Source organism: Petaurus breviceps, unplaced genomic scaffold (genome assembly GCF_028583685.1).
Source record: "Petaurus breviceps papuanus isolate PSGF00001 unplaced genomic scaffold, PetGlider_PUasm1.0 138, whole genome shotgun sequence".
Classification (NCBI taxonomy): Eukaryota; Metazoa; Chordata; class Mammalia; order Diprotodontia; family Petauridae; genus Petaurus; species Petaurus breviceps.
The window spans coordinates 2,271,466-2,285,505 of record NW_027185694.1 but is presented as its reverse complement, the minus strand read 5'-3'; the positions used below and the strand labels follow the sequence as shown (position 1 = coordinate 2,285,505).

Below are 14,040 nucleotides of genomic sequence, written 5' to 3'. Positions count from 1 at the left end.
CATGTAGCATTTTACATTTTTCAAAATACTTTTCACTATCTGTTATGATCCCTCTTCTCAACAACCCTGTGAGGCAGGTGGGGTAGTTATGATAATCAAAATGAGGTCCAGAGAAGCTACAAGATTGCCACCAGGTCACATAAAGTAGTTAATGATAGAGCCAGAATTAGAACTCAGGTCTTCTGACTCCTAGTCCAGTTTTACCAGCATTATCACGCTTCCTTTTTTTTCTGCAAGATATCTTTTTCCCTCAATTTTGTCAACTTCTATGGCCACGTAAAACCATTAGGGTTCTTAATAGTGACTTTTTATATAAGCCCAATTACTGTGGTGATAAAATAGCTTTGTGTAGATATTTCTCAGTTTCCATATGTGCTTTACAAATTATTCTTGCTTTTTCCTTCTTTTCTTTAGTTTTTCCGCCAAGTAGGTTAATTATATTAGAAATGCAATTAAGGTATCACAATGAAAAAAACCACATTGATCTGAAAAATGTACATAATTTTTATGTTATGTTTATGTATCATTTCACATATATACATCTTTATTCTATGAAACATAAAAGGGTTCCTTCACATATATTATTCTGTTGATTTTCCCATTGTTCTCATTACATGTAGGAACATAGCCCTGGCTCAATGGTAGGTCAGGTTTCTAGGACTCAGAATTATAATAACAATGTTAACATACTGGAAAATAATAATAATATTAAAAATCATACGTCTAGTTGGTTGCTGTCGGGGTGCTTCTTCTCCTAACTCCTTAAGCTTCTTCTTTAGTTCTCTGCTGGTTTTCTTATAGAAATAAAGATCTTTTTCTAGCAGCTGAACTTTATCTTCATATGCCTTTAAAATTTCCACAATACCTTCTCCATCTTGCTCTATAAAACACAAATTTGAATATCAAGTTAAATCACATGCAGCAGCCAGACTACACACACATAGATTTAATAGTTTTGAGCTATTAAAACTTAAAACTTCACTAACACTTTTGGAATACCCAGTATTTGAGATGTACAAGTCTCTTAGAGTATGTAATTCCATAGCCAATACATCTCTGTAAACTGGATGAGTTTGCTTCTGGTGTAGCTTGAATTCTGGTCTCTACTGAATATTATAGCTTATGATGTCACATCTCCTGGGTAATGTTCTTAACTCACTAAAGACTAGTTTGGTGACCTTCGGAAAAGCAGTACTGGCTGACTGTGTTTATAACTCCCAATATCTACAAAACTGTTCAGCTGTTCATTTATTTGTTTTAAAGTTATTGTTAGTTCAAAATATATTAATTATTAAAGTTATTGATAGTTTAAAATATATGGATTGTATTTCTTTTCTTATTTAGAAAGCTATCACAATAATTTCAGGGTCTGTGGTATGTATAAGTAGGTTTTTCTTCAACCAAAATAGATCATGACCTGTCTTCACTTGAGTAGATTTCTAGATGTTCCCACCCTCAAATCACTCTGTGGCTAGCCTTCTAGTGATGAGCCTCTCAACACTCAGCAATACTCAGTCCTCCCATGACTAGATATATAGTCTGTCTTGTCAGGCTTAACAGGAAATACCTGTGAAGATGTTTCCAACTTGTTAGAATCAACTAGAGATTGTATTCGACTGGTATAGCCTTGGAAAATCCAAGGTCAACTCCATGTCGGGATATGAGGTGTTAAAACAGGATTTTAGAAGATATGTACTAATTTTGCATTTTTAAATCAGACTTTATGACAAAATAATATTAATAGCATTTAGTGCCTTAAGGTTTGCAAAGTGCTTTACAAATATTATCTCATTTTATCCTCAGAAAAGTCCTAAGAACCTGCTATTGTTAACCCCATCCTACAGTGTGAAAACTGAGACAGATGACAGTTAAGTAACTTGCCCAGAGTTATACAGCTAGTAAGTATCTAAGGCTGGATTTGAAATCAGGCCTTCCTAACTCCAGGTCCAGCACTCTACCCATTGTGCTAATCTGTAAAGGGAGCACCTAGCAAAGAACTTTCTCTACCAAAGGGGGTTGGGACCTTCTCCGTTATTTATATAATCTTGAGAATTTGCCTCGGCCCTGGGACCAATTACAATCAATAACGGGCAGAAGCACAACTTGAACCAGGTCTTCCTTATTCTAGGTCAGCTCTCTTATCCATTATACCATGCTGCCTCAGATTTTATATTAAAAATTTAAGTTAATTATTTAGAAAGAAACTACTTTATAACTGGCCTCTAATAAAACTCCTCGTATCCCTTTAGTTCAATGATGTAAACCATACCCAATTTTTGTTACTGTATCTCTCCTGCATGCATGGTTGAAATGGATGTGTATTGGTAGAGCTTTAATAATTTTTCAAGTAAAACTCGTGAAAAGTATAACTACATAAATAAGCAATGTAAAAAATATATTTAGCTTGCATAGATAGTGCTTAAAAGCAGTAATAATTTTAAACAGCATTTAAAATATCACTTTCTCAACATTTAAAATAAGATGCAAATCAAATGACTTAATGAGATCCCAATATGGGTATGTTTGAATGTAGTAAATTAAATGACCCTGACAAAAATCTCATCTTGGAAGCAACTGGTTGTTTCAGCTACTTGTCAAAGGACTACTACCGTGTTTCCCCGATAATAAGACACTGTCTTATTAATTTTCTGGACAGAAAAACACCAGAGGGCTTATTTTCAGGGGAGGGCTTATTTTAATGAACATTGACAGCCATTTTAATAAACAGGTAAACGTGAACAAAAAAATGTACCTTTATTCAAGAAGCAAATCACTGGGGAAGAACAGGATGATGCACTCACTGCTGCAGCTCTGATTGGATGCAGCTCGGAGCGCAGCGTGCGTTTCACGGGGGGGTAGGGGGGGATGGCGCATACAGAGGGTACCGTAATGTAGCGTGTAGCGCAGGGGATCACCTTCACTACAGTAGCAATCTCAATAGGGCTTATTTTAGAGGAATCTTACACAGTAAGGGGAGGGCTTATTTTCGGGATAGGTCTTATTATCGGGGAAATGCGGTACACAGACAGTTTGTCTTAGCATTCCAAATCACCGTATCCTTCTTGACTGATTTTGCATCCACATTACTTCTTTCCAGATCCTCTTAGTAACTCATTCCCAGGGTCAGACTCAGGGGAATCAGGACTAACAGTCAGGGGGACCCAGGAGGTCCTTTGCAGATGATTTGTCACTAGCACAACTCTTTCCTGGACCTGTGACCAGGTAATACGACGACCAGGTGTGCTGAAGAAATACTCCATCAGAGTGACGATATAGGTGCTTATTAATGGACTACAGCATTTCTAATCAACTGGATATATGGTGAAGAGGTTTAAAAGCAATCTAGCTCGAGGTTCTAATAACGCTGATCTCTCCTGATACAGGCAGAAAATTATTTGCCTTCTGCTGAAAATGAATTCCTTCTGTCTGGGCCAGGCAGAAAAGTAACAAGAGCTATAACAGAATAACCATTTAAAACTGTACATGTAATGGCTGTGCATTACTTGTCTCTTGTGCTGTTACAGCTCCCCCCACATGAAGCCTTTTTCCCTGTACACACCCCCTACTCCCCATTAGAGGTGGTCATTTCACCAAACAGAAAAAAATACCTTTGAAATACTGCAAGAGTAATTGCATCTTCTGCTCCTGCTCTTTGCGTTGAAGGGTTAGCTGCCTGTCACTCTGCAGCGTGAGGCGCTCTAATGCAGACTCCAGTTCACGAATCATGTTGTCTTGTTCCTGAACCTTCATTTTAATTTCTTCATTTTCTAACTTTAGTTTACGCTCCGCTTCTCGCAAACTAACCACCTACCAAATATACAATATTTTAACTTTTTAATTATGCTTCAGGTTACCTGATTAACCTGTTTTCCTTAGTCAACATAAAGATGACTTTATGAAGTTACCGTATGCAGCATCAGTGGACAAACCAAGGTATTTCGGCTCTTATAAGCTTTATCTAACATCAGTACAAAAGAATTTGGCTTTTAGAAGGATTTGTTAGAAATCTGAACTGGTGCTGAATTTTACTCAAGAAACATTGTGTCCACTTTGTGCAGTGCTTAGCACATAGCAGGTGCTTAATAAAATGCTGTAATGTACTGTGCTGTTTACTAGTGATACAAATATAGAACCAAACATGGTCCCCATTATTAAAGGAGCTTATAATTTAACAGTAAAATAGCACCTGTATTATTAGACAGTAAATACAAAAGGAGAGAATTTGTATAAAGTGCTATGGAGAAATTAAAGAGAGATTACTTCTAGATTTGTGGAGGAGCTGGAATGGAAGGTATGTCTATTTTAGGCCTTGAAGGAAGGAAAAGGTTTCAGCAGGTGGTATGGAGAAGGGAGGAGAGGAATTCATTCAATGTTTGAGATCTGACATGAGCAAAAGATGTGGAGACTAAAGATGACACGATGAGAAGAGGGTGGATAGAATCAAGGGGTCCAATGTGGCTAGAATACATGTTCTATAAAAGGGAGTATGTATTGTGAAAGAGAGGTGGAGAGGTAGGTTAGAAGCAGACTGTGGAGGACCTTGAATGCCAGGCTTAAAGAATTTGTAATCTACTTGTAGATAACTGAAAGTCATTTATATTTTGTAAGCAGGAAAGCGATGTGCTCAGTTCTATGTATCAGGATGCTTATGTATACACACGGTGGTATGAAGCATGGATTGCAGTAGAGAAAGCCTAGAAGGTTCAAGGGCCTTTAATAAGTAGTAGTAGCAAAAAAGATAGGGGAATAATAAATAAGATTTGATAATTAATTAAATAAGAAGGGGTGAGAGAAGATGAAAAAGAAAAAACCCCATATTTTTAATATAGGCTATTAAGAGGATGGTGGTGCTTTTAACAAAGAGAGGGAAGTTAGGAGAAGAATGTTTCAGGAATGGGAGAAAATAAGATATATAACAGATAGTTAGAAAGATGGGACTCTGAGGAGAGGCCAAGGAAAGAGATAATAGATTTGGGAGTTATCCAAGTAAGTGTATTCATTGAAGCAATGAGAATATTTGAGATTGTCAAAGAAGAGATCAAGACTATAAAGAGAAGATTATCAAGGACAAATCCTTGGGCGATGCCTACCTCTAGACAATGGGTTCCAGGGGTGGGGGGATAAATAATCAGAGAAGAAAAACAAGGAATAGTACCCTTCCTCCCAATGAATTTCTCTTACATGATGGTTTCAAATTGTATTTTGTACTTTTTTGTTTTTAGCACTATTGCTCTTAAAAGAAAATTAAGAAGCTAAATCTTTTAAAACCACCCAACTCTTCTATCTCCCAACTTAAGCCTAGAAAATGGGTGTTAAAGTTGAATGTCATTTAGTTTTAGACTCACTAGAAGATTCTTTCTGTGCCTAGACAATACACACATATATATATATATATATACACACATATATATTGTAACTGCTTTAAGCATACCACACAATAGCTACTTTAAGGTTTACAGTAAAAACTGCTAAGAACTGTGCTATTTAACATTTTTTTTTAACAAATTACTTGAATGGGGTGGCTAGGTGGTGCCAATAGAGCACCGGCCCTGGAGTCAGGAGGACCTGAATTCAAATCCAGCCTCAGACACTTAACACTTACTAGCCATTTGACCTTGGGCAAGTTACTTAACCCCAATTGCCATTCCCTACCCCCTCCAAAAAGAAAAAAAATCCCACAAATTACTTGAATAAAGGCATCGATCATGCCCATCAAATATGCAAATGACACAAAAGTAAGTGGGGATAACTATATTTGATAAGAGTCATGATCCATAAAAATCTCTACACCCAAGAATGTTGGAGCTGATGAAACCTAATAGGAATAAATATAGAGTCTTTGCACTTGGATCTTAAAAAGTAACTTTACAATTATATGATGGAGAGGTATGGCAAAACAACAGAGTATCTGAGAAGGATCTGATGGCTTTATTATACCACCAGTTCAGTATGGGTTAAATTTGTAATATGGCAGTCAAAAAAAGCAAATGGGCTACATGAAGCATAATGGCTAGAACTAGGGAAGGGATATTCTTGCTGTTCTCTCCCCATTTAAGGGGAATTTTGGAATTTTCTGTTCAGTACTGAATAAGATGGAGTGATGCTCTCCAACAGTGAAGGGCCAAGTAAGGAAAAGTTGAAGGAAATAGAGATGTTTAGCATAGAAAAAAGAAAACTTGGGGGATCTGTGATAGTTATCTTCATGTATCTGAAGGGTTATCCTGTAGAAAAAGGATTAGATTTGTTCCACCTGGCTTTAGAAGGCAGAACCAGAGAACAAAAGGTAGAAAGTAAAAGCAAATTTTAGTTTTAAAAGGAAAATTTCCTCACAGCTAGCTATTTAAAAGTGGAATGGACAGCCTTGGAAGCTGGATGGTTTCCCTTCATTAGAAGTCCTAAATCAACGCCTGAATGATCACTTCTTAGTTATGTTGTAGAAGGGATCTTGATCAGGTCTAGATGGCTTCAGAGGTTCTTTTTCAATTTTGGTAGTCCTCTCTGAATCCTGCCTTATACTTCCTATGTGTGCTGATTCAAATTATATACAAAATCATGGGCTCCTTCCCTTTTCCTTTTAAAAGTTAATCCTTGCAAAAGTTATGTTTATTCATTCAACAAGCTAGAGATACAAATAAACATTGTACACAATATAAGGTCATGATATATACAGCACCATGTGCTATACTACATTATAACATACACCATTACATACATGAGGTTTCCTTCTCCTAGAGGCTTATATTCTAAAAATTACAAACTTTGCAATTTTGCTTAATTGGGAAAAATTCAAAGTTAGAAATTGGAAAGCAGTAGCCCAACTAGAGGTAATTTCATAAATTGAAATTCTAGACCCTAAACAAAAATTAAAGGCCCTCTCCCCTTCTCTTTAGTACTTCAGATATTCATAATTCTTCATCACGGGTACATTCCCCACCATTGGCTATTGCTGTGGCCAGAAAGAGTAATCATCTGGTATCCAACTTGTTGGCTTGCTGAACTTATCTCCTTGGCCCTTGGAAAATAAGAATACAATCCATTGTCAGGCTCATTAGGAAAGCCTCTCCAAGCTTGGGCAAACCTGTTACCCAAACTGTCATCGACCAACACTATGGTGTCACTACCATGCTTTCATGGGGCATCACAGAATAACATCTTTCCAGAAAAAAAGGGTTTCTTCCTTTCATTCACTCCTTTTGGATTTATGGGTAAATAAAGTATATATTATATATATAAATAATAAAGTAATATTAATACCTATGGTGAGACTGGAAGTTGTTAACTCTCTAATGTACCTTTTACTAAAGGTTTATAGGAAAATACAAGATCAACTGATACTCTTTTGCTACTAGGCTTTTCCAGGCTGTTATCCATTATTAGAATCTTTTTTTAACAAAGTCCTTTTCTATAACATTTAAAACACTAAATGTTCTAAATTTTCATCATTACATTTGTTAAGAGAAATATTTTTTGTATGTTACTTGGCTTTATTCTAAACTTAATATTAATATACCTTTGTAAGAAAAGGACAAAATGGGAGATTTTTTTTAATATAAAAGCTTGCAAGTTTGTATTAAATGGAAGAGAGGCGGAAAACTCTTTTTTTGGATTTGCTAAAATGTTCAAGTTATACAATAACATAAAATAGAAATAAGAGTATTATATATTCAAATAAAGTTAAAATATGTTATTACTGTTACTATAACACATGTAACTCTGAAATCTCATCCTAATGTCTACCTAATAGCGGGAAGAAAGAGCCAGAATCTGATGAAGTGCCCTACTTGTCATTAATTCAGACTTAAAGTCCAAATCTGTGGGGTTTTATTTTACTAGAAAGAGCCAATAAATACACAATATTGGCCAAAGATTATAATATGTATCCTCTGATACATATTTCCAAAAAGCCCCCAATATCACACTTAATATCAATCTGGCTAAAAACAGAAAAGATCTAAGATCTTACAAATTTAGGATGTTTAGATTTATAAAGCACTTTAACAGCTTAATCAGGCCTAAGGGGGTGGAGGGAATGATGCTTTCACTATGAAGCAATTCTTAAATCTATAGCCAAGGTAAGGACTATTAGGCTTTTGATAAAATATAGAGTCTAACCTTTTTGAAAAAATTTTCAAACTGAATAATTTAGTTGATGTTTCTTTGGAAAAACTATGCAATTAAAAATTAATTGCAGTTAATGTTCAGCCACTTAAAATACAAACCTTGTTGAAGTATTTGTATAGAATAGCTCTGATTTCAGAAGGAGTCAGGCCAATCAGTTTTTCCATAACATTTGCCTCACTCTGGGTCAGGATTTGGAAGGAGGCTCTAAGTGAATGCTGACGACTCTGGATATTTTCATTTTTGTAATCAACTGCAGCTTCCAGTGCTTCAATCCCTTCTTCAAGCTGGAAAAGAAGATGTTCTTCCTAGAGATAAAACACAATAGGAACCACTGAATTTCAAATGAAAAGGTTCTATTGTTGGGCCTCGTCACAATTTCATTGTCTAACAAAGAAAAACATTTCCATTGTATACACTATGGTGGAAAGAAAAATACTTGGTAACTAGAGCACTCACCAACCTCTAGTTTCGCACTATTTCCTTTCTGCCTTGTAGAGAGCTATTAAATTAAAGTCCACATTCTCTTTTCTGTAGTGGGATTTGGATCAGAAAATACTATGGAAAAGGTAAAACATAAGAGATAGCTAAGTACAATATTAATAAGTAGAAATCAAAGGGAACATTTTGAAAGAGAAAAAGAAAAAGCAGCTTGTTCATTCATTCAGTTGTGTCTGATTCTTCATGACCCCATGGACCATAGATGCCAGGCCCCTCTATCCCCCAAAGTCTTTCCAAGCTGATGTTTATTGCTTCCATGACACTATCTACTATCTCATCCTCTGCCATCCTGTTCTCATTTTCTGCCTTTAATTGTTCCCAACATCGGGGTCTTTTCTAAAGAGTTCTGTCTGCTCATTATGTGGCCAAAGTATTTTAGCTTCAGTATTTGTCCTTCCAATGAGTAGTCTGAATTTCTTTAAATACTGATTTGATCTCTTTGCTGTCCAAAAGACCCTCAAAAGTCTCGAGCACCACACTTCAACAGCATCCGTTCTGTGGCACTCCACTTTCCTTATATAGTTGAACTCTCACAGCCATACATTATTACTGGAAAAACCACGATTTTGACTATAATATGTACCTTTGTCGTCAAGATGATGTCTCTTCTCTTTAATATGCTATCCAGATTTGTCACAGCTTTCCTTCCAAAGAGCATGCATCTTTTAATCTCATGGCTGCAGTTGTGCCTGCAGTGATCTTTGAGCCCAAGAATATAAAATCTGACTTCCCTTTCCTCTTATTTGCCAAAAAGTGATGGGACCAGTTGCCATGCAGCAATGAGAACTGAATATAATAAAGGACTTGGCTTTTGTTTTTAATCTTTAGACTATTATGGGAAAGGAAATGGAAGAATTCAGTTAACAAAAGGGAAACCTTGGGAATCAAAAGGGAAACCTTCGGAATCATCATTGACAATCATTATTGTCTTAGAAGTTCTTGACAACTGTCTTGATACTTCTTTGAAATGGCTCCAATTTATATACTGTGACCCAAAGAATACAACTTCTACTCCAAGCCCTACTGATGATAACTGATTGTTGACCCTTACATATGCACATGTGTGTGTGTAAGAGGGATGGAGAGAGGAAGAATGTCATATGTCTCAGTAAGAATTTGAAATATTTTTGGTCAAGCTGGGAAAAGGTATGCTGACATCTAGAACTTTATACTGGAAATTCAGAGGAAAAATACACAATAATTTATCCTACCAGATGTTTGAATAAGACCCCCTTTTACAACACAGTTTTAAACCATATCCTGAGAGAATAAGTGTTGAAAAATTGCTGTTCCGTATTCATTCTGTTTTTCTCATGAGTCACTTAAATAACAACATAGGGATTTGAATAATCCCACAGGAAACAAAATAATGTCATTATCAAAAAGTATTTTAAAAATTCATAAGAAAGGGCTATTTTTTTACATAATCACATAAATTCCTAAATCTGTATGGAACATGGTGTGGATATACCCTAATGAGTTAATAATACAAAAATCATTTATATTTTTAATACATGTTAGTTCATAAGACATGTTCTCCTTATGTTTTTTTCTGGGTTAATATAACAATTCAACCACACACACTTCTATGGCACTTTTAAACAACCTGGTAAAGCTAGAAGTTGGATGATAATGATCCCCATTTTACAAATGAGGTCCCAAAAGGTAAAATGATTTATACAAGACCACACAAGGGTCAAAACTAGGATCCGAATCCAGGCCACAAAGCAGACTTGAGGTCTGCTGGTCCACCCTGCCAGGCTCTGCCTTGTGAATCTATGAAGCAGTTCCACCCCTGGAAGCCATGAATAACAAAGTTCTATGGATTTAAAGTGTGTGCAGTTCTTGTGTATACCTTGAGCCAAAGGAGGGAGAAGCAGCTTCAATAAACATATGCTAGGTAGAAGGAGAGAATCCAAGTAGTGATAAAAAATTTTGTCATGAAAATTCACCAAGAAGATGTATATATGAGTAGGCAAGAGCTGACTTCACATGCTTTATCTAGATATTTAAGTTCAAATACTGAGCTTTAAATAAGAGGGCTTATTTGTCAGATGTCCAAGCTGTTAGGCATCCTATACTAGAAGAGGTAACTAGAATTTTATCATTCACATGAAGCAATCCAAGCAGGAAACTTATAATAGTAAAAGGATTATTTTGAGAAGAAAAATTATGCTCTGAACTAATTTTAAATAAATAAGGAGTTGTCCAAATTATAAAACGGTCTATATCTAAACATATTGGTGGTGGTGGTGGCCTTGTATCATGTTAGAACACTAGAGTCCACGATTTATCATCTTCAACTGGCCATGGCAGTCTTGACATCTTTAGAGAAGGATAGGCTGCAGGTATCATAACCTTTAAAACTGTATTAAGCAAAGTATAATTATATTAACCTAGAATATAGTTATTAGGAACTTATGTTTAATAAATAAAGCCTCAGAAAACGAAAGGGGCTCAGCAAAATGCCAAACAAATTCTGGGTTGCTTTAAGACACTTCTCTACACACCACTGCCTCCCTTCCACCCTTACCATTCTGAACTTCACCTACGTTTTTTACAAGAAATTTCACCATTAAATAGATTCCTATCAATGAATTAAATCCTCAGCCTAACATTCAGGGTCCCCTACCAACTAACTGACTCTCTTCCCACTGTATTTACCTATCATGCCCCTTCTTCTAAGGCCATATCCTATACATAAACATTTAATATACCTTTGTATATGATGATCATTTTTTTATTGTGTAAACATGTCATACCTCATTACTGTATTTATACCTTTTACCCTACCTAACTTGGCTGTGTGCAGACCCTTCTCCCTAAAGTCAAGCATTTTACCTGTTTTAAGGTTTGGTTCAATGCACTATTCTACAATCATTGCCTTGCTGTCTGTTCTTTGGCACTGATTTATCATTTGTGTCATAACTTATTTAGATTTGGAGGGAGGGAGGAAAGATTGAAAGCTCTTTGAGGGGGGGCGGCCAGGTAGCACAGCGAGTAAGAGCACCGGCTCCAGTGTTGAGAAGACCTGGAGATCGAATCCTGGGCTCAGACACTTAGCACCCACCCAGAAACACCTGGCCATGTAACCTTGAGCAAGTTACTTAACCCCAGTTGCTTAGGGGCGGCCAGGTGGCTCAGCAAGTAAGAGCACCGGCTCCAGTGTTGGGACGACCTGGAGATTGAATCCCGGGCTCAGACACTTAGCACCCACCCAGAAACACCTGGCCGTGTAACCTTGAGCAAGTTACTTAACCCCGATTGCTTAAAAATAAAAAAAATAAAAGCTCTTTGAGGGGCAGGCCCATGTTTCATACTTCCTTTTGTTTCTTCCATAGGCCACTGTTATGGTTCTGGGAATGAAGATTCTCAGTAAATGCTTATTTGATTGATTCTGCTCTTCTTTATGCTCTTCCATCTATTAATTTTCAATAGCATGGAGTTCTAATTTGATAGTGTTACTCAATTCTGCACAGAAAAGCAAGCTGTATGGTTTCAGAGGCTATGGTGGGACACTATGGACTTGAAGAATTTCAGAAGCCATTTACTCCTCAATCAGCCTGTTTCCACATAGCCACCAATAAAGCTAATCTTAATCACCATACTGGCATGTATGGCATAATTATCACACTGGCATGTCTTCTATATCACAAATATATCCCTACTTACCCTTGGTTTCCCACAGCCCTCCATGAAAAAGCTTCCCCATTACTCATTCTTCCCAGCTGTTCAACTTCTCTTGGATCTCTTATCTTGTCTTTCAATTATGAATGGAAACAGAAACTAAGTATTTATTGAGAAATGTCTGCTTCAAAAAGCCACTTCTGATTTTCTGGTAAAGGAAGTTCCAAATAAGTTTTTATCAGCAGTTAAAACTTCTGAGGAGACAGAAGCTGCTTGGGAATTTGGAGCTAATAATTTATAGGGTTAAAAATGTTAAAGGGAAAGAGGGAATATAATCCATAATAAAAGGATTTATACCTAAAATTTATTATGTGAATATCTGATCTGTAAATTGCTGGACATACTACTGAACACATCAGAACAGGCTTGTGACCCTTGCCTATGGAGAACGCAGTAACCTACTATTCCTAGGAATGCCAGCCAAGAGCGATGTCCATAAAGCTCTAAGAATGAGGACTCCACAATATGTGTACAATCATACTTTACTGTATTAAATTGATTTCACTTGATGAATTTGTTACAGTTGGAGATTCCAATGAATTTTAAAATTGACCAGATTGTATGTTTACCTGCCAGAGACTGAGGATTTATTCAAGTTACGCATTAGTACAGCACTTCCAGTTCCAGTGAATATTGACTTACTTCAGGGGATAACACTCTACCATTTTTAAGTTTCTCTTCGATACTATTTCTTCTTCTCTGTAGCTGATCCTTTTCTTTCTGAAGAGCCTGGACTTCTTCTGAAATCTTTATTTGCTCCTCAGCTGGCATGCTCTGGAGCTGCATGCTTTTATTAGCCAACTCTTGGTCCAACAAGTTGAGGCGAGTTGATATTTTCAAACTATCTTTGTTTAAAGCCTAAAAGACACAACCCATCCCACCCCTCAAAACGTTATTAATTCAAAGCGTATATAAGTATTAATAAAAATGTTGCAAAAACTAAATCTGAAAGTGTGTTTCCATTTTATATAGGTATTAGATGAAATCAAGGTAAGAGTTACGCTATTTATAAAAACATTTCCATTAACTACTTCAAATGGTAGGCCTTAAACAAAAATTTCTAAAAAGGTCCTCTATGTTTTATTAATTGCAAAATGAAAACCTTCCTTACAGAAGACCTCTCTCATTGGATAGATTCCCATGAAAAATCAGCTTAGAAAAGAGAATGATAGGAGAGTCCTGATAGGAGATGACAGTAGCTAATTCCTATGCTGTATTTTCACCTGTCGTTTACCCAACAACCAATGTTCAATATGAAACTTCTAGGGATGCTTTTCCTTCAAAACTTACATGAAAGTTCAGCAGCCAAACCACTAAACTAGCAGAACATTAAATATTTCACAAGTTTGCTTATAAATTTTAGTCTTGAAAAACTGGGCCATTTGCTATTTTAATAAATGGCAAAAAAAATAAATTGAGAACATGAGAATTTTATTCCTTTCACTTCTTTATAGTGTGAGGACCCACTTCTAAGAGAAGTCACATTTTATACAACTCTCAAAATAGAGCTAGGTACCTGACTAGATCGCAACTTCTTGCTTTCCAAGTGGCTCTTCTCTTGTAACAATGCTTCCTTCTTGGAAACAATTGCCTCCCTTTGCTTTAAGTCTTCTTCCAGCTCAGCTAATTCTTGATGTTGATGAAGAACTCTTTCTACTTCTTCATCTAACCATTTCTTTTGTTCATCCAGTTTCTGTATTAAAAATCCATAAACATGTCATTTGTTTCAACTTT

The 14,040-nt window shown here is 36.3% G+C and overlaps 1 protein-coding gene across 5 annotated transcripts in view; it reads right to left on the bottom strand.

The window, feature by feature from the left end:
* KIF27 (kinesin family member 27) overlaps positions 1-14,040 on the bottom strand; it is a 129,900-nt gene that overhangs the window by 17,495 nt on the left and 98,365 nt on the right. For 4 of the 5 annotated variants that reach the window (XM_069105090.1, XM_069105087.1, XM_069105091.1 and 1 more), the window contains 5 exons: positions 13,823-13,999; positions 12,949-13,164; positions 8,220-8,426; positions 3,609-3,807; positions 722-880 (listed from right to left, as the gene is read on the bottom strand). In XM_069105090.1, coding sequence (XP_068961191.1) covers positions 722-880; positions 3,609-3,807; positions 8,220-8,426; positions 12,949-13,164; positions 13,823-13,999 — 958 coding nt within the window. Of the gene's footprint in view, positions 1-199; positions 881-3,608; positions 3,808-8,219; positions 8,427-12,948; positions 13,165-13,822; positions 14,000-14,040 lie in introns of those variants that run through there. The other variant, XM_069105092.1, reaches the window with a different exon arrangement.